The sequence below is a fragment of the Pteropus medius genome, unplaced genomic scaffold (genome assembly GCF_902729225.1).
Source record: "Pteropus medius unplaced genomic scaffold, Ma_sr-lr_union100, whole genome shotgun sequence".
Taxonomy (NCBI): Eukaryota; Metazoa; Chordata; class Mammalia; order Chiroptera; family Pteropodidae; genus Pteropus; species Pteropus medius.
Window position 1 is genome coordinate 1,097,374 of NW_024343732.1, and position 21,411 is coordinate 1,118,784.

The 21,411-nt window shown below is 57.8% G+C and overlaps 2 protein-coding genes across 6 annotated transcripts in view; one reads left to right on the top strand and one right to left on the bottom strand.

The window, feature by feature from the left end:
* Positions 1–1,273: 1,273 nt before the first annotated feature.
* F2RL3 (F2R like thrombin or trypsin receptor 3) lies at positions 1,274–3,442 on the top strand. 2 transcript variants are annotated; one of them, XM_039867744.1, is made up of 3 exons: positions 1,274–1,704; positions 1,987–2,957; positions 3,248–3,442. In XM_039867744.1, exons 1-3 carry the CDS (start codon positions 1,359–1,361, stop codon positions 3,266–3,268), a joined length of 1,338 nt encoding a protein of 445 aa, XP_039723678.1. In that variant the 5' UTR covers positions 1,274–1,358; the 3' UTR covers positions 3,269–3,442. The 2 variants fall into 2 exon arrangements, with proteins under 2 accessions (XP_039723678.1, XP_039723677.1); XM_039867743.1 differs by having other exon boundaries at positions 1,987–3,442.
* Positions 3,443–4,276: 834 nt separating this feature from the next.
* Positions 4,277–21,411, bottom strand: part of CPAMD8 (C3 and PZP like alpha-2-macroglobulin domain containing 8) — a 66,491-nt gene continuing 49,356 nt past the window's right edge. Inside the window, exons 27-42 of one of the 4 annotated variants that reach the window (XR_005653901.1) lie at positions 20,439–20,520; positions 17,271–17,427; positions 17,058–17,132; positions 16,084–16,249; positions 14,951–15,037; positions 14,724–14,860; positions 14,172–14,327; positions 14,021–14,083; positions 13,181–13,365; positions 11,540–11,627; positions 10,594–10,668; positions 9,748–9,853; positions 9,550–9,660; positions 8,706–8,915; positions 7,840–7,949; positions 4,277–5,639 (exon numbers count right to left, since the gene is read on the bottom strand). Coding sequence is in view for 3 of the 4 variants with exons in the window: in XM_039867739.1 (XP_039723673.1) it covers positions 7,542–7,710; positions 7,840–7,954; positions 8,706–8,915; positions 9,550–9,660; positions 9,748–9,853; positions 10,594–10,668; positions 11,540–11,627; positions 13,181–13,365; positions 14,021–14,083; positions 14,172–14,327; positions 14,724–14,860; positions 14,951–15,037; positions 16,084–16,249; positions 17,058–17,132; positions 17,271–17,427; positions 20,439–20,520 (1,982 nt within the window). In the remaining variant the exon portion in view is untranslated. Of the gene's footprint in view, positions 5,640–6,516; positions 7,711–7,839; positions 7,955–8,705; positions 8,916–9,549; positions 9,661–9,747; positions 9,854–10,593; positions 10,669–11,539; positions 11,628–13,180; positions 13,366–14,020; positions 14,084–14,171; positions 14,328–14,723; positions 14,861–14,950; positions 15,038–16,083; positions 16,250–17,057; positions 17,133–17,270; positions 17,428–20,438; positions 20,521–21,411 lie in introns of those variants that run through there. The other 3 variants (XM_039867741.1, XM_039867739.1, XM_039867742.1) reach the window with 3 other exon arrangements.

The following is a 21,411-nucleotide window of genomic DNA, read 5'->3' on the forward strand; positions in this document are numbered from 1 at the left end:
TCCCGGACACAGAACACCTGAGTCAAACCGCCCTCTGGGAGCTGCAGTTCTCCCCGGCCCAGCACCTCCAGCCCCCAGTCTCCCCTGCACAGGTTTCCTGGAGGGAGGCAGGAGCCACCATCCTGGTTTCGTGGCGCTGAGGACATCGTCAATCGTGCACTGCCCAGAGACATAGGCATAGGGCTGAATTTGTCACTGGTGCCAGTGGAAACTTCAGAAATTGGGGACAGTCTCTTGGCTAAGCCTCAGTGCCCCCAACCCTGGGGCTATGGGCAGGGACCTCAGCATCTCAGCCTCCAGTCACACTGTCCAGACTGCTTTGTCACTTCCTGTTGGTCCCAGAGTGTGTGACTAGATTAGGGCTTGCTGTGCTGAGACACACCACATATGACCCCCTCTACCACCCCTAATTCATTTCTTCTTCCTTGACCCCCACCACCCACTTCAGGGTCCTCCTGCTCCCAGACATCCACCCCCTGCCACCATGGCTCAGCGATGCACACACATGGCCGAGAACCCCCATGTGGAGCTCCCCTAAGGCAAGACAGCGGAAGCCTCTCTGGGCCTGGAGGGGCATGGGTAGGGGCTGTTTGCAGGAGAGGAGTATCCTCCCCTACGAGCCTCAATTTCTTCATCTGCATAGTGGGTCCCCATCTGCGGGCAGGAACGTGGAGGGGCAAGAGGAAAGAGGGCCCCGGGGCGGGGCGTGGTTCCGGGGTCTTCTGGCCTGTGCTGGGCCTGGCCACCTTCCATGGGCTCAGATATGGATGTGACCATCCCTCCCAGTCACACCTGGAACCCCAGGCTGAGGTGGGGCCAAGAGAGCAGAAAAAACTTCGAGAACTGCCTGGACAGACACCTTCCAGAGGAGGTTGCCGCCAGGATCCCCTCAGACCCCAGGGCAGCGTGTGGTCAGTGTCAGAGGCTCTGGCTAAGGACTGACACCTCGGATATTCCCAGCAGCCCCCAGGGAAAGGTGCTTTTCCCTCTCTGCACTTCATTTTGTGTCTGCCCAGGGGCCCTTGTTGGCACATGGATGAGGTAGCGAGGTGTGGCAGCCCCCACAGAGGATCTCGGACGTGTGTGTGGGGTGTCGGGGGTGGTTCACCTGCTCTGGAAGGCAGGGCTCTCCTCCTTCCCGCCAGAGACAGGAGGCAAGGGAGGCCTCAGGAAGGGCCAAGAGCCTCTAATGGAAAATGTGTCCTGGAGGGCTGGGCTATCATAAGAACAGAGCTATGACTGGCCAACAGGATGTGACCACTTGGCCCACAGAGGCTTCCTGAGCTGAACAGGGGTTGATGGGGGTGCTGTAGCCTAGAACTTCCTCCCCCATCTTATTGGGCCAGCACTTGGACCCCATGAGGCACCTCTGCCAGACAAAGTGGCCCCAGCCTCCGGGCCAACATAGGTCATCTGTGGGCCTCCCAGGGGCTGACTGGAGACAGGGGCTGGTTTATCTCACTGGGCCCTGTCTGCTGACCCTCTCTGCTCCTCCGCCTGTTCTCAGGAAGCTGGGGGTGGGGATGGTCCAGCAGACAAGAAGCCTGAGGTCACTTGGCCACAACCCAGAGCAGCCGGCGCCCAGCCCCAACAGCATGCGGGTGCTCCTGCTGCTGTGGCCCCTGGCACTGGGGGTTAGCCAAGAGAGTGGCACCCAGACCCCCAGCATCTATGACGAGGGCGGGAGCACAGGGAGAGGAGACGGTGAGTGACCCCAGGTGCTGTCTTTAGACTGGCGGGGGTAACAGAGAGGGGCAGGACGACACGTGGGACTGGGAGGCCCTTCAGCCCAGACCTGAGCCCACGGGGCTGGAGGTTTCTCTGTCTAGCTCTATCCCACCAACCTGGGGGTTCCTGAGAGCAGAGGCCCGGACTGCAGCTCCTCTGGGGGCAGCATCATCCAGCAGGAGGGACGGGCTGAAGGCTGGGGATGGGGATGAGGTGATGCCTGGGTTCTCAGTGCCTCCATCCCCCTTTCCTCCCCAGATGGCACTCTGGGACCTGGGGCCAGGCCCCAGGGAGCGATCCTTTGTCCACCCCACCCGCGCAGCTTCCCTGGCTGGTCCTACGCCAACGACAGCAACACTCTGGAGCTCTGGGACAACTCTCGAGAGCTGCTGCTGGGCTGGGTTCCCACAAGGCTGGTGCCCGCACTCTACGGGCTGGCTCTCGTGGTGGGGCTGCCTGCCAACAGCCTGGCACTGTGGGTGCTGGCCACGCGGGTGCCTCGGCTGCCGTCCACGGTGCTGCTCATGAACCTAGCAGCTGCTGACCTGCTACTAGCCCTGACCCTGCCCCCTCGCATTGCCTACCACCTGCGGGGCCAACGCTGGCCCTTCGGTGAGGCCGCCTGCCGCCTGGACACGGCTGCACTCTATGGTCACATGTACTGTTCCATGTTGCTGCTGGCCGCCATCAGCCTGGACCGCTACCTGGCCGTGGTGCACCCACTGCGGGCCCGCACCCTGCGAGGCCGGCACCTGGCCACTGGGCTCTGTGCTGCAGCCTGGCTGGTGGCGGTCACGCTGGTGCTGCCCCTGGGGCTGCAGCAGCAGACCTTCCGTCTGTCGCTTTCAGACCGTGTGCTCTGCCATGACGCGCTGCCCATGGGTGTTCAGGCCTCCTACTGGCGACCCGCCTTCATCTGCTTGGCTGTGTTCGGCTGCCTCCTGCCCCTGCTGGCCATGCTGCTTTGCTATGGGGCCACTCTGTGTGCGCTGGTAGCCAGTGGCAAGCGCTACAGGCACGCCCTAAGGCTGACGGCACTAGTGCTGGCCTCAGCCGTGGCCTTCTTCGCGCCCAGCAACATGCTGCTGCTGCTGCACTACTCAGACCCAGGCCCGGAGGCCTGGGGGAACCTGTATGCTGCCTACGTGCCCAGCCTGGCGCTCAGCACCCTCAACAGCTGCGTTGACCCCTTCGTCTACTACTACGTGTCAGCCGAGTTCAGGGACAAGGTACGGGAGGCGCTGCTCCGCCGGGTGCCAGGAGCAACCGTGGCCTCCAGGGAGGGGGGCAGCCCGGGGATGGGCACCTGGTCCTCATCGCTCGTGTGATAGCCCCTCAGGGAGGCAGGGTGAGAGAGAGGGGTTGTACTAGGTTGAATAGAGTCCCCCGAATTCATGTCCCCTGGAAACCTTTAATGAGCTTGTTTATAAAGAGGGTCTTTGCGGGTGTAATTAGTTAAGAGGTGGTCATGTTTGGGTAGGGTGGGCCCTAAACCCCTTATGACTGATGTCCTCATAAGAAGACACAGAGGTACACGTAGGGAAGAAGACCATGACCACAGAGGCAGAGATCAGGGTGATGCAGCCACAAGCCAAGAACACCATGGGCTGCCGGCAGCCACCAGAAGCCAGGAGAGCAGCCTGGAAGGGACTCTCAGTCCAGAAGGAGACAACCCTGCTCACACCCTGAACTCAGACTGGCAGCCTCCAGAATCGGGACAATAAATGTGTTATTTTAAGTCACCGGACTTGTGTTACTTGGTTATGGCAGCCCCGGGAAACCAAGACAGGGGTTAAATGCAGATTCCCGGGCCCAGCCAGCTTCCTCCTGTCCAAGGTGGGCATGAGATGAGGCTGATGCTGCCCTGGACCCACTGGAGGACCCCACCCAGGAAGAGGCTCAAGTCCCCCATCCCCTGGTGTCCCAGGCAGCTAGGAGCCTGGTCGGCAGGTCTTTGTTCTCAGAAGCCCAGCTTCTGGCTCCAGAATAGGCTTCAGGGTATGAGGTGTCGCCTGAGCAATCACTGAGGACACCCCGTTCTGCTCCCCAAAGCCTTGGTGCAACTCATCATTGGAAGCCACAGGGCTTAGTCACCTGCTGTCCCCTGGCCACAAGACGTCACCTATTCCTCTTAACCTGACATCTGATTCTTCTTATTTGATGTTAACTCCTCCCCAGCCCCTAGGACCAGGTGGGAGGGGAACCGGAGGGGGATCGCCAGTGCACCTGGGGGCGGGAGGAGGGCAGCTTCAGCCCAGTGACCCTCACTCCCGGCTGTTTACAGCCTGTTTGGGACTGAGTGGGAGAGAGACATCGCATGGGGAAAGGCAGCTACCACTCTCCCCATCTACTTCAGATGGTGCCAGGGACCACTGAGGCATCAACTGTGGGGGTCAGCAAGTCCCAAGGCAGAGGGGAATGGGGGCCATTCCCAGACTCCCCACTGGGCCTATGTCTCTGGTCTGGGGTCTGAGGTCCGAGGAAGAATGAGCCGGTGAGCAGGCACCCCCACGATATGCACAAGTACATGCGCACACACACACAAAAGGAAGTGTAAGATCAGCGAAATGTATCAATATCAGTAGCCTGGTGTGATGACATATTAGACTTTCCTAGAGGCTACCACTGGAGGAGTCTGGGTAGGGGTGCCAGGACTTGTCTGTATTCATGTAGTTTCTTACAAGTGTACAGGAATCTGATTATCTTGGGGTGCAGCTATGACACCCTCCTCTCCAACCCGCTCTGGAAGGCTGGGCTGTAGATGAAGGAACAGAGGCCTGGGGGCTAGAAGGGAACTGGGGCTCCGGTTTATGGAGCTCTACCCCAGGCCACAGCCCATCGGTGACTCTGTGGAAATGAGCTTTTATCACACCAGCAGCCTCTAGTGATTGGGGAGTGGAGCCTCAGCCAGTGAACTGTCTCTCAGACTGGCAGGGGTCAAGGGCACTGGAAATGGCCCATGCTGCAAGACTGGGACCCCATGGGTTGGGGCAGCCCCCTCAGGCCTTGGAGGGGTCTCTAGGCTGCCCCCAGTGGAGGTCTGAAATAAATACCACGAGGGGCAGGGGGTGGGGGAAGACAGGATGCCTGAGGGGTACAAAAATGAATCTGACCACAGCCGGAGCATCCCGGCAGCAAGGCAGATCTGAGTACTCAGCTTCAGTGGGTCGCGAAGAAGGACGACGCCCCACCCCTGGCTGGACGGGGAGGAGTTTCCAAGTGGGGCACCAGGGGATCAAAGGTTCTTGGGGTAAGGACTGGACAGCAGGGAGATCCAGGTACATCTGCCCAAGACACCGCTGGGGCAAGACTGGGGAGCGTGGGGACTGCGACAATACGTGGTCAGTGGCCCGCGTGCCCCACAGGGAGGCTGGAGCTTTGCACTTTGGAGAAAGGCAGCCTGTTTCATTTCGAAGTTGCTGGCCAGGGGATGGATGCTATGTCCTTGATTTGGCCAGAGTCATGTCCCCTCAGAAACAGCCCTTCAGCATGAGTTCTTCCCAGAAATGCCCCCTCTCCCAGGAGCAGGATGTCCGGCTGAGGGAGCTGCTCTGGCCTGAAGAGCGGAGATGCCCAGCCCCGGGCCCTCCATGCCCCTCCCTGACCAGGGGTTCCAGCTACCGCTGGGGAGCTGGGGAAAGGGCGAAGAGCCTCCAGCCGCCCCCACAAAAGGCCTTCCCTCCTGTGGAGGTGGGGGCTGGGCCTGTCATCCACTGAGGCAGGCCAGGACTCTGTAGTTCTGTTTATAGGGTTCGTTTGGAGGTGGGGGATCACCTGGGGCGAGGTCCACGAGCCCACCAGGCAGTCAAGGGAGCTCTCTCATCAGTGGCTCCCTTTCAGCGGAGCGGACGGTGACGGGACGCAGACAAATCACGTCCTGCTCGGAGCGTTAGGAAGAGAAGCCGCTCTGACTGATGGGGAGAGAAGGAGAAAGATGCTGTGGGCTGCCAGGTCTGTGGGGGCGCCCTGCATGCCCCTCCCCGACCCTGCCTCCGTGTGGCTCAGCCTGGCAGCCTTGGCCCACTGAGGCAGCAGAACTTCACCTAAGAGGCCAGGCCCCTCAAACCCCTGCCCACCCCCACTGGCCCACAGTGATGGGACAGGGCATTCACTTATGTGAAGAGCTGAGCGGCTGGTGTGAGACCATGGACCAAATTGAAAAACTATCTATGGACCTCAACTCAGCTGTGAAAAGGGAGGAAACTACTGATACAAGAAACCACACAATGGATCGAAGGGGAACTCTGCTGATGAGCGGGCCAGTCTCAGAAGGTTACAGACACTACAGTTCGGTTTACATAGCATTCCTGCGATGACAGAATTACACAGGGAGGACAGATGAGCGGCTGTGGAGTGGAGGCGGGGGGATCCCTGAAGTGACAGGCTGTTCTGCGTCCTGACTGGGGTCACGATGACACAAATCTACAGGTGAGGAAAAACTGCAGACCCAATTGCAAACAAGTGCGTGCGAAAGCGGTGACACGGGGAGTGGTGAGACAGGTGGCTTGCATCAGTGTTACTATCCCGATGTCACATCGCGCTCTAGCTCTGCGAGATGTCACCAGTGGGTGGAGACTGAGATCTCTGTTATTTCTTACAACTATCTGTGAACCTATGATGATCTCAAATTTAGAAGTTTAATAAAAATCTCCCCTCCAAAAGGAAAACAGAAGCAGACCCCTAGGAAGGCAGTGGAGAGAGCTGGCAACACTCGGGAGAGTTTAAAGCTGTACACATGACAGGGACAGCATGAGGGATGGGTGATGACAAAAAATGGAGACACGAGGCTTCAAAGGTGATACCTTTTTTGGCGAAGTGGTACAATATTCACGCCAAGTAGACTGAAAAGTTTAAGGACAGTGATCCGCAGAGCTACCACTAAAATAAATAAGTCTAAAATGCTGAATTAAATGGAATTCTAAAAAAATATTCAATTAACTCAAAAGAGGGTATGACAAGAAGAACAGAGGGGATAAAATAAAAATATCGCAACAATAGTCCCAAACCCAACCCTGTAATATTGACTAATATAATCAATAATTATAGTGAATGCATGTGGACTAAACCCAGTGCCTGGTGCTAAATGGCATAGCCCTGAAGCTCTGGGGCTTTGGTGGGTGCTGATGGAAAAGTATTCCCGCTTGGGTTTTCTGAATGGGGATGAGGACCAGCCTTTGCCACCAACATGGGGTGGATAATACCCTTGTCAAGGAAGTCAGGCCTCAGAGGACAGAGCATGACGCCTGACGGTATAGCCAGCCCCAAGGACCGGACACATACCTGAGCTGATAAATCGACCCACTGCTTAAACCTCTTGAGGGGAGTTTGCTGTAACTTATACCCAAAAGGCTGACTTTCTCCAGAAAGTCTGTCCAGAAGCCCCCTCCCAGCCTCACCTCACAGGGCTTTCTGGTCTGACCACTCTCTTAAGGTGACAAAGGTTCTCTCATTGACTTAACCCCTGGGCTCTTTTTCAACTAGGTCTCCCTCCAGTTTTGGACTTCCATGTTCATCTCAGCATTGTCCAGTTGTAGCAAGAACTCTGCTAAGTCGGTTTAGCCAGAATCCCCACCCTCCATATCTAATCGGGTTCCTCCTCCCTCTCTGTCCCCCAGGGGGTGATGTCTGACCATCTGGCCTACCTTCAGCAAGAATCCCATTGGGTGCTCAGCCAGAGTCCCCCTTACCCCTGATGTTTCCTCTTAGTAATTTTCTATCCACTGACCCCCCTACTCCACTCCTTAGTTATAACCCACCACTTCCTCTTCTATTTGGGATTGGGTCCGATCTCTCTTCCCACTGCAAGACTCCTTCTACTTATCTCGATACCTCCCCACCCTGAATAAAGTCCTCCTTGCTTGATGAATAATCTTTTCTTTAGCAGTGGTCCTTAGTCCAGTGGGTCCCCGGCAGGGGTCTGTCCTGGGGTCACTCAGCTTCACTCTGCACATACAGGCTGTTCTCTGATGTGCGTTGGGTGGACTTGGGTGGGAGAGACGGGGTACCCCGGTTCATTCTGGAAAGCTGCAGGCTGACCCCTCCACTGTCACTCCCACTCCCAGCCCGGGTCCAGGGCAAATGCGGGATGTTGGGAATGGGCCCAGCTCTCACCTGTCCTCCGCCTCCCCCTCCAAGTCCAAGGCCTCATGGCTCCCTGCCAGGTGCCCAGAGTCCAGCGGGGCCAGGTCATAGTTGAAGTTGTAAGCAGAGGCTGGCGTCGGCTGCTCTGGAAAGAAGGGACTTAGTAGGTCAAGGGCGCTGGAGGGGGAGGACTTGAATGGCAGACAGCCCAGGCCAGAGGAGTCGGGGTAGATTAACGGCCCAGAATAACAGACAGAAAGTGAGAGGTCACGAGAGGGGGTAAGGGACACCGAGATCAGAGATGAGGAGATTCAGAAAGGCACAAAATTAGGGTGGGGTGCGGAGAGACTTAGCAAGACTGAGAAGGAGATGCGAAGAGATGCAGATGTCAAGAAACTGAGATTGGGGAAGACAGGAAGCCAAAGGAACAGAGAGATGGAGACCGGGGGAGAGCTGCAGGGGCCACAAATAGGGGGGAAGCTCAGAGACGGGAGACAGACAGAGGGAGCTGGGGTCAGCAGCGGGAGGGACACACAGACCCCTTGGGGGAGGGTGAGGAAGTGAGGGACTTTGAGTTGGGAGGGGCGCTGTAGGGAGAAGAAAAAAGTTCAGTGGGAGGAGAGTTGTTTGTGTGTGAGGCGGGAGACACAGGCATGCAGGAACCAGGAGTGTGGGTACGCAGGCCTTGTTTAACCGCCACAAAAGCAGGGGCTGCTCAGCCAGGCGGTGACCAGAGGGAAGGGCATTGAACAGGAGAGGTGATGCAGGACCCGGTGGACGAGGTGATGGAGAGAAGATAATGTGATGGAGAGAATAAAGTGTGATGAAGAAGATGGGGTGAAGCACCCTGGGGGCGAGGATTGGATCCCCAAGGCCGGGCGCGGGTGGGTCCTCACCGAGGGCGCAGCGGCCAGGGGGCGCGGGCTCCAGCCTCTCGCGCCCGCGGCAGGCGGCCTCCTGCAGAAGACAGGCGCTGGCATACACGACACCGTCGGAGCCGCACACCGGGTCCCCGCCGGCGCCACAGTCGCGGGCGCAGCCACAGCGTGTGACTGTCTCTCCCTCTTCCAGGGCGGCCGCAGGGCCCCGCTCGCCAGGAGACCAGCCTAGCGGAGGAGACGAAGTCGGTAGGGCCCAAGGAACCGCACCCTCCTCCCCGCCCCATCGCTCCCCCGCTCCCCCTTCCCCGCCTGTGTCTCTCATCGGGCCTGGGTCGGGAACAGGTCCCTGAGGGTCTGGGAGCACCCCCACCCAAGTGTGGGGACTGGACCGCGGCCGTTCCCCACACTTGGGGGAGGCCCCGAGCCTTGACCTACTGTAATTTCTTTCAAGTATTTCCATAGTACTTACTAAATTTTAAAATCTTTTTAAATTTAAATTTAAAAGCAATCTAAACTCATTTCAGTAAGTTCGGAAAACAAAGAAAAGGGCCTGGGGGCACCCTCAGCCCCTGGCAGCTACTCCGCGATCACGGGGAGGGCCCCGCAGCCTCCACACACTCAGGATTGCGGGGGAGGGGGAGGCAAGGGCTCTCTTCTGAGTCTCCCTCTGCTACCCTGCCCGCCCCCACCCCCGCTAAGCCCCGCCCCGCCGTGCCGGACGCACCCTTGACCGAGACCGGTCCTCCTCCGCCAGGCCAGTCCCTTTCCCCGCCCCGTCTCAGCTCCGAGCGTATGGCGCTCCCTGACGCCCGCGGGTGGGGTCGGGGTGGCGGCCGGGGCAGTGGCCCCGCGCACTCACCGGGGCCCTGTGCCGCGGAGCGCTCCACCTCGTTGCACTCGGGACCCGCGCACAGCTCCCGGGCGAGCGGGCTGTGCGCGCTGACGTTGTAGAAGCGTGTGGCTTCAAAGGCTGCAGGAGGAGGGGGACCGGTGACCATGTGACGGGGTGACAGGGTGAAGGGCCGAGCTGGGGTGCGAGAGGGCAGCGCGGGCCTACCAGGCTCATAGTAGTCGTACACGGAGACAGGCAGGGCGGATGTCCTCCCCACGACGTGCTCGCGGAGCGCGCGGAACCCTATGCACGTCAGGCACCGGCTGGGGACCTGCCGGGCGGCAGGCGGCTCAGGCTTGGCCGAGGCCACTAGGCCGGGGGCCTGAGCTCTGGCCTCCATGCTCTGCGGCACCCCAAAGCATGGGCCCAGAACTGGCTGATTTCAGGGTACCCAGGAGGTGTGAAACACAGACACCTGCCCCCATTTCAGTTCCTTGGGTCCTTCCTTCCCCTCTAGGAAAATATCTCAGCTGGGTTTTCAAGGCTCCCACTCCCGTAGCAGGGGCCCTTCCGTGTGTCTGGCATTTAGTACATTCACAGTGTTGTGTAACCATCACCTCTAGTTCCAGAACATTTTCATCACTCCAAAGGAGACCTCGTCCTCATTAGCAGTCACTCCCCCCACCCCCTACCCCCATCTCCTGGCAACCACCAATCTGCTTTCTTCCTCAACGGATTTGCCTGTTCTGGACAGTGCATATCAATGAGATCACATATTGTGTGCATTTTCGTATCTGGCCTCTCTCACTCAGCATGTTTTCGAGGTTTAGTGCTTCACTCCTTTTTATGCCTGAATACTATTCCACCCACTTCCGACTTTTCCCACCAAAACCAGCTGGCTGAGGCACACTGCCATCAGCCAGCCATACCAGCTCTGCCTGGATTGACTTTCCCAGGTTTTTTTTTTTTTTCATGAGATAGTTGGAGGAATCATACTGGGTCATGACAGCTGTGCCCTCACTAATCTGGGTTCTGGGGAGGTCTCTGCCCACCGCCCCCGGCCAGCAGTACCTCATCAAAGTAGAAGAGAACTCTGCGTCCAGCCACCTCATACCTCTTCAGCTCCACGTGCTGGTCAAGGAGCAGCTGGCGAGGAAGCCAGAGAGGTCAGGGTCTGCTGGCTTCTCTGCCCCGAGTGCTTCCTCCCCCTTCCCACCCGATGTCTGTGGGGCCCACACTGGTCAGTGGGAAGCAGGCCCAAGGAAGCTGAGGCCCCAGAAGCTGAGAGTTTTGCCCATTGTCATCAACAAGTCCCCATTGCATGAGTCCAGGGGATGGCCATCAGCTGTCCTCAGGTCCTGCTGGCCCCCCAGCCCAGAAGAAGTCACCTAAGGCTGGTTACTCCCATTCTAAGCACCCGCCTCCCTGCTCTTCCCTGCAGCCTCCTCTGATCCAGATCCAGCCCCAGCCCAGGCCAGGCCTCCCTGTCACCTGTTCCTGCCTCACCTGCACCATGCGACTACCACTCCCCCGGCCCACCTTTTTTCATTTTTTTGACACAATACCCTTCTCTTGCCCCAGAGCCTCTATGCTGGTCACCTGCTTCCCCTGATGCCCAGCCCAGCCTCCCTGATCACCCCCACCCCAGGACAGGCCCCACTATCCTGCTTCGCCCTCCCCACACTGTATACCTCCTCGGGACCAGGCAAGACAGCCTCCCACTTTGTGCACCGCTCCCCACAAAAGGGGACATAAAACTGGTCTGTCTTGAAGGAAGTCTGCTGAAGACCTCCACTGCAAGGATAACAGTCAGGTGGCCCAGTGGGAGACTCACCTGTCTGAGAGCCTCCACCCCATCCCACCCACCCTCCGCAGGTGGCCGGCTCAAAAACACCAAATTTGCCCAGAAAAGAAAAAAACAACCGACTCATTTTATGAAGGTCTGGGAATTTGCAATCTGGGATGGACTGCGAGCCAGAGAACCCCACCTGGCTCCTGACTGCGGGCGCTGCCTCACCTGCTCCAGGCTCTCCATGTCCACGCGGAAGCCCGACAGCAGGGGCACCTCCAGGACAGCCATGTTGGAGGACCCTGCATGCAGCCACCTTCCAATGAGAGGAGAGCCAGTCCTTGAACTCAAGCCCTGTGGTGGAATTCATGACCCCTCTGCCCCACAACCCCCACACAGCTGACATCCTGCCCTGGGCCTGGCTGGCAGGCCATCTGCACACATGTGGTTTGCTGAGTCATCAGTCAGCCCATTTCACAGCTGAGACACTAAGGCCATAAGGAGAGGGCCTTGCTGCGGGTTCTGGGCCATGTTTTGTCCCTAACCCCATGCTGTGCCTCCAGCGTGGGAGACTAGGTGACTAGGGAAACCCAATCATTCTCCAGTGTCATCCCTCAGTGTCCCCATCTGTAACACAGAGTGTGGTAATTGGCCTCTTGGGCTTGCTACATGCCAGGCCCTCCCCTGTGCTGGGTGCTGGAGGAAAGCTGACATTCAGAGAGGAACCTGAAGACTCTGGGGCCCCAGGGGATGGGGTGGCCAAAGCTGGGGGGCAGGCTTCCTGCAGGGTGAGGCCTGAGTGAGCCCATATCTGGATGGCACACAGTGAGTTTTTTTTAACATATATGAGGGAAGAAAAAAGGTGTCCCCAGCAGTCGTGATGGGGCCAGATAGTTGGGGCCAGTCCAGCTGTTTCCTGCTCCCCTGCCCTATTGAATGGACAGCAGACTGAGGGTCAAGGTCGGGGCAGGTGCCTAGAAGGGCTGTGGCTGCTGTGGCAAACACCCACCTTTGGGTCCCCAAACCATCACCATGGCAACAGCCATCTTCATGGGCAGCTGCACACGCCTCCCTGAGGACCCACTGTGGCCCAGACCTGCGGTCACTCTCAAGAAACCAAGTCTGGAGCTGGTTCATCATTCAGGGGCCACAAACAGCCACCCCACTGGCCAGCCTGCCCCACTGTCACTGGGGAGTGCTGCATCCATTCAGAAGGTTCATTTTCTTCACTCATGTCAAAAACCATCTGTCATGTCACTAACATTAAGCTTTTTTATTGTGATGTAAATGCCTGACATTAAACTTTTGATTGTGGAGGCATCTATTTCAAAGACATTGGTCTCAAATGAACTTTTGCCAGCTGTATGACATAGCTTCTAGATAAGGAGCCAGGCTGCCCTCAACCATGGAGGTCCCCTTTCAGAAAGCCCTGGGTGACCGATATAACTGACTGCTTGAATGACCCTGATTCTCCCTTCTCACACCCTAATTCCCACTCACGTTAACCCTAGATACCCCAACCTTGGACTCCAATAAAGGCAGAACCCCAGGTGTGTGCTTTTTCTTTCTCTCTTCCCACAACTTCGTTGTGTGGCCCCAGGCATGCTGTGTACCCTCCAGGACCTGTGAGTAATAAACCTTGATTTTTGTTCCCTGACGGCTGTGGCTGAGATGCATCCTACGATCACAAGAACCTCAAGAGCTGGTGGAGCCTGTCCAGCCTGTCAGTGAAATGTCCGTGAGGCTGGCCGCAAGTGGCTGGGCCCAGGTGAGCGCCCCAAGAATTCACAGCTGCTGTATTTCACTACTGATGATAGACTGGGACCGACACAAAACACCACCCCCTAAGCACAGGGCAGATGGCCTTACCTGGTACACACCTCCAGGGTCAGCTGGTAGTCTTGGCGATGCTGGTCAGCAGCTGGGTCATCATCATCCGCCGAGGAGGCTGGGGCTGGGGGCTGGGGCTGCTCAGCCTCAGGCTCCCGGAGGCTCATGAGCAGCTGGAAGGCCGGCTTGGCCACTGGGTCTGGCACGTTGTAAGTGACGTCAATCTGGGGGATGTGGGAGGACCGAGGCTTAGGGGCCCTCCAGGTGGAGGAGGGAGAGTCAGAGTAGGGGAAGGTGGGGGACAGCCCACTGATGGTGACAGTGACATCAATGACAGTTCCAAGAACTATTTTTCTATTTAGCCTAGAAATAGCCGAAGCAGGTATATATCCAACCATTATCCCATTTTTATGCATCTCAAGCCCAGGTCTGTCTACCTCCAGGGCTCTCCCTCCTTTCCACTGTGCTGTCTGAACTCCCATTTCAGAGATGGGAAGGCTGAGGCTGCGAGGGTCTCCAGGCAGACTTGCCCTTTCCCTATTAGCCAGAGCCCATGAGGCCAGTCTGCTCCAGCCCAGAGCTCAGCTAAACCCTAGGACCCAGTGATGAAGGGGCTATGGTGAGGGCCAAGCCTAGGCCAGTCAAATAGATCTTCCTGGGGGAATCTCATGCCCAAGGGAACATGTGGTCACCTGCCTTGGGCCCTGCCTTGGGCAGGGTGGGCTGCATATTGGAAGCTGATAGTCTGCCCTGGGGCCTCTCATGCACACGCATCCACCCCACACAGCCTGATCCAATGCTGAGCTTGGAGCCCTGACCGGCCCCTCCCGGGGTCCTAGTTTCCAGATGCCACTGTGTCTGCTCCCCCTGCAGCCTCACCTGCATCAGGCAGCAGCCTTCACCCTTGGCGCTCACAAACAGCCCCGTAGGGAGGCTGGGGATCTGGGGAGAGAAGACGCCGTGATTCCCCCACAGACACACGTGGACAGGCAGGCAGCTGTCCCCCACCCCCAGCCCTGGGAACACACACCGCCGCTGTCTGCAGAACCCTCTGGTTGGCCCTGTGCAGCTCGAAGGTCTCCTGGTAGTCCAGGTTGGTGGAGGCCAGGGAGACGGTGAGGTTGACACCGCCAGCGTAGGACAAGATGGCATACTCTGCCAAGGCCTGCAGAGCTACGCAGGTGTCCTGGGGACAGAAGGGAGGCTGCTCTCAGCCCCAGGACCAGGCTGGCCAGTGGTCCCTCTGTCCCTGTTTTAGGAGATCTGGCCCATGTCAAGGGCACCACGGATTCTCTCTAGAGGCCAGGGACCTATGAGACTGGAATGGAGAGCTGACCCGATGCAGGCACCCTTGGACCTGGGGCCCTACCTAGACAGTGGGTGGGCATCTCCACGGAGGCAGGGCTGGCTCCCTGTCCCAGAGCCAAATACAACTGTCCCTCAGGCCTTCTCTTAGACTTCCTGTCCCCAGGGGCTGCAGACATGGGGCCTTCCTGGGACTTGAAACACTGGTGGCCCAGAGCCTGGATCATAGTGGCCCCTCCCAGACCCAAGCCACTCCCTCTGGCCCTGCCTGGCTCACCTGAGTGGAAGAGAAGCCCCCAAGTGCGTTCCGCTGCTGGGACAGCCACTTCACCACAGGCAGGGCAGTGGCCACGTCGCCCAGGAGTGTGTAGGTCAGCAGGGCGTAGGCAGTCATTTCTATCTCGGCTGAGGCCACTGCAACGGAAGAGGCAGCTGAGGCCCTTTCAAGGCCAGGACCCAAAACCCAGCTCCCAAAGCAGGCAGCAGGGGAGGGGCAAGCAGTACCTGCCTGAGAGACCCCATCACTGAAGCTCAGGAAGGCATCCTTGTCCCCATCCCGGGAACCCGTCAGGCTCCAGTGGGTGACTCCATCTGTAAGGCCAGGACAGGTCAGAGGCCACACTCCACTCCATGCTCAGCCTGTCATCCCACGGTGGGCATCAGTGCATACGGTCTCAAGAAGAGACCCCCAAGACTGGACCCCAGTGGGAGAAGGGTACCAGGAGATGGCTGAGACTGGAAAGGCCCTGGGACTCTGTCTCAGATCTGCAACTGTGTGACAGTCCAGACCCTCCTGCATCCCTGGCAAACATCTCTAATCAATGGCCTCCCTCCTGGCTAAGCTCTGATGTGTCTCCAGGTGTCCCCGCTTAGTGCCCATGAAGTCACTCCCCACTTGCAAAGGCGCCAAGGATTCTGAGCTCATGGGAGCTGTAAAAGGCCCTCAAAGCCAGCTAGAAACCAGCCACCCCCACTTCCTGTCCTGAGCATTTAGTCCCGAATAGACACCATCCTCCAGGTGGTTGGTTTCAGAATATTCCTTTTTTTTCCCCCCAACTCTTCAGGTGATGTCTTAATCAGAAAAGCTGGATGGAAACTCAGCCCTAATGCAGCAGCTGGGAATATGGGGGATGGGCAAGGCCAGGGGCTGGTAGGCGGGGACTCAGTTTGGGCGCACTCAGAGAAGTCATAGCTTAGCGACTGGGGCTCTCCGAACACAGTGGGGTCATTTTGTAGTTGAAGATTCTGACACTCTGAAGATGGAAAAGCTTTCTGAAGCTCGCTCAGTGATGGGGGCGAGGTGGAGGCCAGCCACAGTCCTCCCCCGCCTCCCAGCAGCCTGTAGCGGATGGTTTCCAGGAAGCCTGGAGGATCCTCCGCCGGGAATCCCTGAGCACTGTCCTCTCTGTTGGGAGAGGTCAGTATCCCCTATTTCACAGGGGAAGAAGGTGACACTCTGGCTTAAACCACATCATTAAATGAAGCCACTAGGAGGTGCAATAATAAATAATATAATAAAATAAAGCGAGCAAAAGATGTCTCCTTACTCTATGCATGTGCTCACAAGCTGCTTCCTGGGGCCCACAGTGGGCGGGCCCGGCACTGTGGCTGCTGGGGTGGCAGACGGGGCCACCTACCCTGAGTGATGGCCAGGCTGCGGAGCTTTCGCAGGGCTGCGGGGAACACGGGGCTACGGAGCAGGGTCAGTGCGTAGGCGGTCAGGGCACTGACGTAGGGGTCCGAGACCAGGGCCACGCTGGACTCCAGGAAGTGCTGGGCTCTGGCAATGGCAGCCGCCTCCTCCTGTGGAGTGGGTGGGAGGTGGAGCCCTGGAACTGCCCTGCCCTGCCCACCACCCACCACCCACCTGCAGATTCCCCGGCATGTCTGGGAGAGCGCTGGACAGCCTGCAGCCCCTCACTTTGGATCCTTCTGGGGCTCCCATCACCTGCAGCCCCGGTTTTCAAATCCCCATCCCCTTTCTTTTATGTTGGCACCAACTTTTCCCAAAGTCTGAGCATAGCAGATCAACCCAGAGAAGCTCTGGGAAAAACAGGCAGAGCCCCGGCCCCCCACTCCACCCCACTTTATCGCCAAGCTGGCTTCTAAGTCATACTGCTCAGGCACTCCTCGTCCTTCAGGCCTCAGCTCAGCTGTTGCCTCCTTCAGGAAGTCCACCAACCCTGATCATGCTCGGCCCCACCCCAATGTGGAGGACAGAAACACAGTCCACCATGTAGTGATGGGCTAATTCAGGGAAGCTGCCCAATAATAATGGTTACATGGAAAAATGGGTGATTAGAAATATTAATAAGTTTAGCAACTGAGCAATGGTGTTCCTGTGGGCACCGGTGGAGCCAAGGAATTAAGGTGACTCTGCTTTAAGATCGCAGAAAGAAGCTTCTCCCAAAGCTTTCCATCTTTAGATCAGGACACAGCGTGGAACTGCCGCAAAGGCGCGGTGTTGAGATGTGCCACATGCCTTCCAGGTCACGTGCCAGGAATGAGAACAGCCGGTGACCCAGACCCTAGGCCTGGCTCACACAAGGCCTGTAGGGGAACCCACACACTTATTCCTCCAGCCAGATCTCCCGGGCCCCTCTGTGCTCACCTCTGAGGCCGTACCCATCTCCAGGAGTGCAGCCACCACGTAGGCTGTCAGTGGGACTGTGCCATGGATGCCGCCCTGGAAGAGGATGCTCAGGCTTCACCTGGAGCCAGAGGGGACGGCCCCCACCACACAGCCCCCAGCAGCACCAGGAGCAGGCGGGGTGGGGCCAAGGCACGGAAGGAGGACCAAGAAGCAGCCGGAGAGGCTGTTAACCTGGATGTCCTTGTTCAGAATCCTGCCCACGGCTGGGAAGGAGCCGTCCGCCCGCTGTTGCCGGATAATCCAGCCCTTGGCGGCCACCAGTTCTCGTGGGTCAATAAAGATGAAGCTGCGCGCCTGCGCGAAGGACTTCAAGACAAAGGCCGTGAGCCTGAAACAGGATCAGGAGGGGACAGGAGGTTGCAGAACAGGTCCCCTGCAATGTGCCCCCAGAGGGATTGTGGTATGCTCCCTGCATTGCCCCAAGCCTCTGCTTCCTCATCTATAAGATGGGAGGGTCCAGTCTGCCCTCGCAGAGCTGTTGAAAGCACTTGATGGAAGTATGTGAGCACCTAGCTAGCCCGATGATGGAGCAGTTTACCTGTCTGGATCTTCCCAGCCCACCGGTACCCAGGTCTGTTCCTTGCCTGGCACTCACAGCCTTTCTATGATCTGGTCCAGTCCCACCTCCCCCTGCCAGGTGTAGGAGACTTTCCTTTTTGCCCCTCCACAAGCTTCCCCCGAAAGATCCCCAGTCTTGCTGAGAGATCCCAGGTCTTGCTTGGGAACTGGCAGCCAGATGCCTTGGATGCCTGCACCCCTCTGTGGCCCTAGCCAGCCACGGTTATGGGCATTCCCGTCCCCAGGCCTGCTCATGGCTTTGGAATGGGCACATGAGATGATGCTGAGAGCAGCTGCAGCCATTTGCCACCACAAGGGAAGCAGCCACCCTTTACTCCCTAAGGAGTCCATAGGGAGTAAAGGGAAAAGCCAGGGCCCCTGATGCATTGTGGGGCTGCCAGACCAGCCAGCCCAAAGCCTGCCTGCCCAGCACTGCAGTGTGAACTGACATTCAGAATTGCTTTTCAGACAGTTTTCTGTTGCTTGCTTCAGTTACTCCATCCAAGCCCTGGATGTATCATGTTCCCTCTCCCTCCTTCACAGGATGAGGTACCACTTGTCTCTGAATGCTCAGCCTGGGGTTCTCTCCCCAGAGGGCACCTGCAGTCTGGGATAGGTGCCTCTGGAGCCCCCAGAACCGCCCCCCAGGACCCGCAACTCCCACAGCCTTGCTTCTGTGTCACTGCTGCCCATTCTCAGCATCAGGACACCCCCTGGCTCCTGTCTCCCAGGCCTACCCTGCCCCATGGCTTGCTTTGCACGTAGCAGCCAGAGGGATTCCAACCCTGTGTGAGTGGCTGGGACTGGGGCAAAGATGGAACTCAGCTGCCCACGTGTCACTGGGAACTGTGACATTCCCGCATTCTGCTCCATGGTTCTCTTTTCCATTCTTAAAACACAAACAGGGATAAATAAACTGGTACGACCTTATAATGGAACATAAAAACATGAACTATCAAGCCATGATACGACATGGAGGAACTGCCAAGCGGAAGAAGCCAGTCTGAAAAGGGCAGACTGTCTGTCTATTCCAACTCTATGACGTCCTGGAAAAGGCAAAACCATGGAGACAGTCAAAAGATCAGTCCGTGGTTGCCAGGGGTGGAGGGGAAAGGAGGTATTAACAGGCAGAGGGCGGAGCACAGGGGATTTTTAGGGCCGTGAAAGTACTGTATATGATACTGTGATGGTAGATCCGTGACAGTGTACATTGTCCAAACCCACAGAATGTACAACACCAAGAGTGAACCCAAATGTAAACTATGGACCTTAGTTAATAATTATATAGTAATATTGGTTCATCAAATGTAAGACTAAGAACGGGGCCTGGCACAAAGCAGCACTCATTGAACAAACGAACGAATGAACGAACGAACAAATGAATAAATGAATGAACATTGGATGTACAGAAACCCATCAATAACAGATCAGCGCTGGATCCTCCCAAGTTATTAGAGAGAGGCACTAACAGGGTGTCTGTCCCTGTGGGTACCGAGCACGGCACTGAGCACGTCCATACTCCTATCCCCACTGCTTCTTAGATCCTGCTCGGAAAGGTTGGGATCTGGTCTAAGGCCACACGGTTCACGAGGCAGAGCCCGGGTTTCCCCACCTCCAGGGTGGATGCTGCTGCCACTGCCTATGCTTCCTGCACCCTTGTCCTACAGGGACTTTTGCCAAGGGAGGAGGGGAGGGAAAACTTCTGGGTGTTACTCCTCCGCCACTAGGGTGGAACTGGTCTTGTTCGCACTGTGTGTGCATGTCCACGGAGGGAGGATACACACTAATCCCGTCCAGCACAGGCCCCTGGGGGCTGCTGGGGCTCGGCCAGCTTTCAGAGAGTGAATCAGTGGCTTTGGCCGTCCCCAGGGTGAACGGGGGCCTCTGCTTGCCAGGACATGACTGTGGCCTTGCATCAAGGGCTGTCAGCAAGGCAGGACCTTGGGACTAGAACTGGGACAGTGGACGGGCTGCTGGGGGATGGGAGGCTGGGCAGGTCACCATACCTGAACCCCTCTGGAGACAAGCAAGTGACACTGAACACTGCAGAGCTCAGCCAGGCGTGTCCCCATTCCCCTGGCACTGTGGCTGTGCAGTGGACACCGTTGGTTTAAGGCAGAGCAGTCTCCATGCTCACAGCTGCTGCAGGTGCCATCAGGTTGGCACTTTGGGAGAGGGAGGCCCCCTGGGGATAGCTGGGGGTGCCCCGTAGTCTCCGTAAGCTCCAAATCCATGATGATGCCACAAACTGCCATGGTCCGAGGACCCAAGGGAAAAAAATCCAGGTGGACCCTGTCCCCTACTGGACTCTCTCTGCCTTGGTCACCCCCAAAATCAGAGGGAGCTGCTTTGCAAGGGAAACTAGGCTCCAGGACACTACTCCCATACACCCCGACCCAGGCCTCCAGACAGCGGTCTGGCCTGCCTCAGCCCAACCCTTCCTGCTCAGAGTCACCCCCACTTCCAGGTCCAGTGGGCTCTGAGGAGGCCCGGAGTGCCCAGGACGTGCTCCCGAGGGGCCGGAGAGCAGAGGCTCAGTTCCTGGTGCTGTGGCAACAAGAGCACCTGTCGCCACCACTCCCGCCACATCCAGGGCCGGCGAGCCTCCTGCACTCATCCCTCCGAACCCTGGGGCTGGCACCACGCTGCCCCTATTTCCCAGGCAGGCTCCTTTTCACCCTGGGAATCAGGCCCTGAGAGTCCTGGCCTCGCTGTGCTGGACATGAGGCCGTGGCTGCAGGCCGGGGAGCCTCTGTGGCAGTGCCAGGAGTGGGGACTCACCACATGCTTCCTGATGCATCCCGTTCACCAAAAGCACTGTAGGAACCATCCTGGTGTTTGTAGGTCAGCTGCCGCTGGTAGCCTGTGGGGCAAGCAGAGGGAACAGCACCCTCCTGAATGGTCTAGCCTGAGCCAGCCAACGTCCTACCCTGGGACCCCCAAACGATGCCACAGTATCCATATCTGGAATCCTTGAAACTGTCCCATGCTACATCTGGGGTCCTTGAAACCGCCCCATACCACATCTGGAGTCCTTGAAAACATCAGGAGTGGCTGAAACCTCTGTTTTCCTGATGGCCCCCCTCTGTGACTCTGGGTCAAACACCGGCCCTCAGTCCTGCCTGGTGGTTAGTGAAATGCACCATCTTAAAGCAACACCCTCTGTCCCCGGGGGGTGGGGGCTGCTCTAACCACTGGAGCCAGGGCTTGGTATGCTCGGAGAACAGAAGGTGCCAGGGTGGCCAGAGCAGGGGAACAAGCGGGCCGGAGGTGGAGAGGTCAGTCAGGCAGCCCCCGGGGCCTCCATGCTGGGTGTTTTTTAGTGTGAGGGCAGCAGGGGGCATGGGCCGCATGAGCCCTGAAAGTGATTATGAACCAACATGTCCTGAGACCCAGCCATTCCACTCCAGCGATATTCAGACAGGTCATCATCTAGCCCACAAACGGGACGGTTCACAACAGCGCCGTTCTAAACATCCTGAACTGGAACCTGCTCCCGTGGCCGTGCACAGACATGGTGACTGTCTCACAGCAGAGGGGGCGAAAGGACCACAGATTCCCTCAGCCTAGTGGGTGAGTCTTACAGACAGAGCGTGGGGTGGGGACACACCGCGCATGCCACGGTATAGGGCACCGAGAGCAGCAGAGCTAATTGGAGCCGCTGAGGGTGAGAGAGTAAACCCGGAGCCGACTCCAACAGAGGTGTCAAAGGGAATTTTTCTTTTTTCTAAATGTTTTTTATAATGTTACTATA

Bases quoted from the DNA above. Each gene is read 5' to 3' on its own strand.
- F2RL3 (XM_039867743.1), top strand. From the start codon at position 1,359: ATGAGGCACCTCTGCCAGACAAAGTGGCCCCAGCCTCCGGGCCAACAT. The intron at 1,705-1,986 runs GTGAGTGACCCC...TTTCCTCCCCAG, and splicing joins GAGCACAGGGAGAGGAGACG to ATGGCACTCTGGGACCTGGG.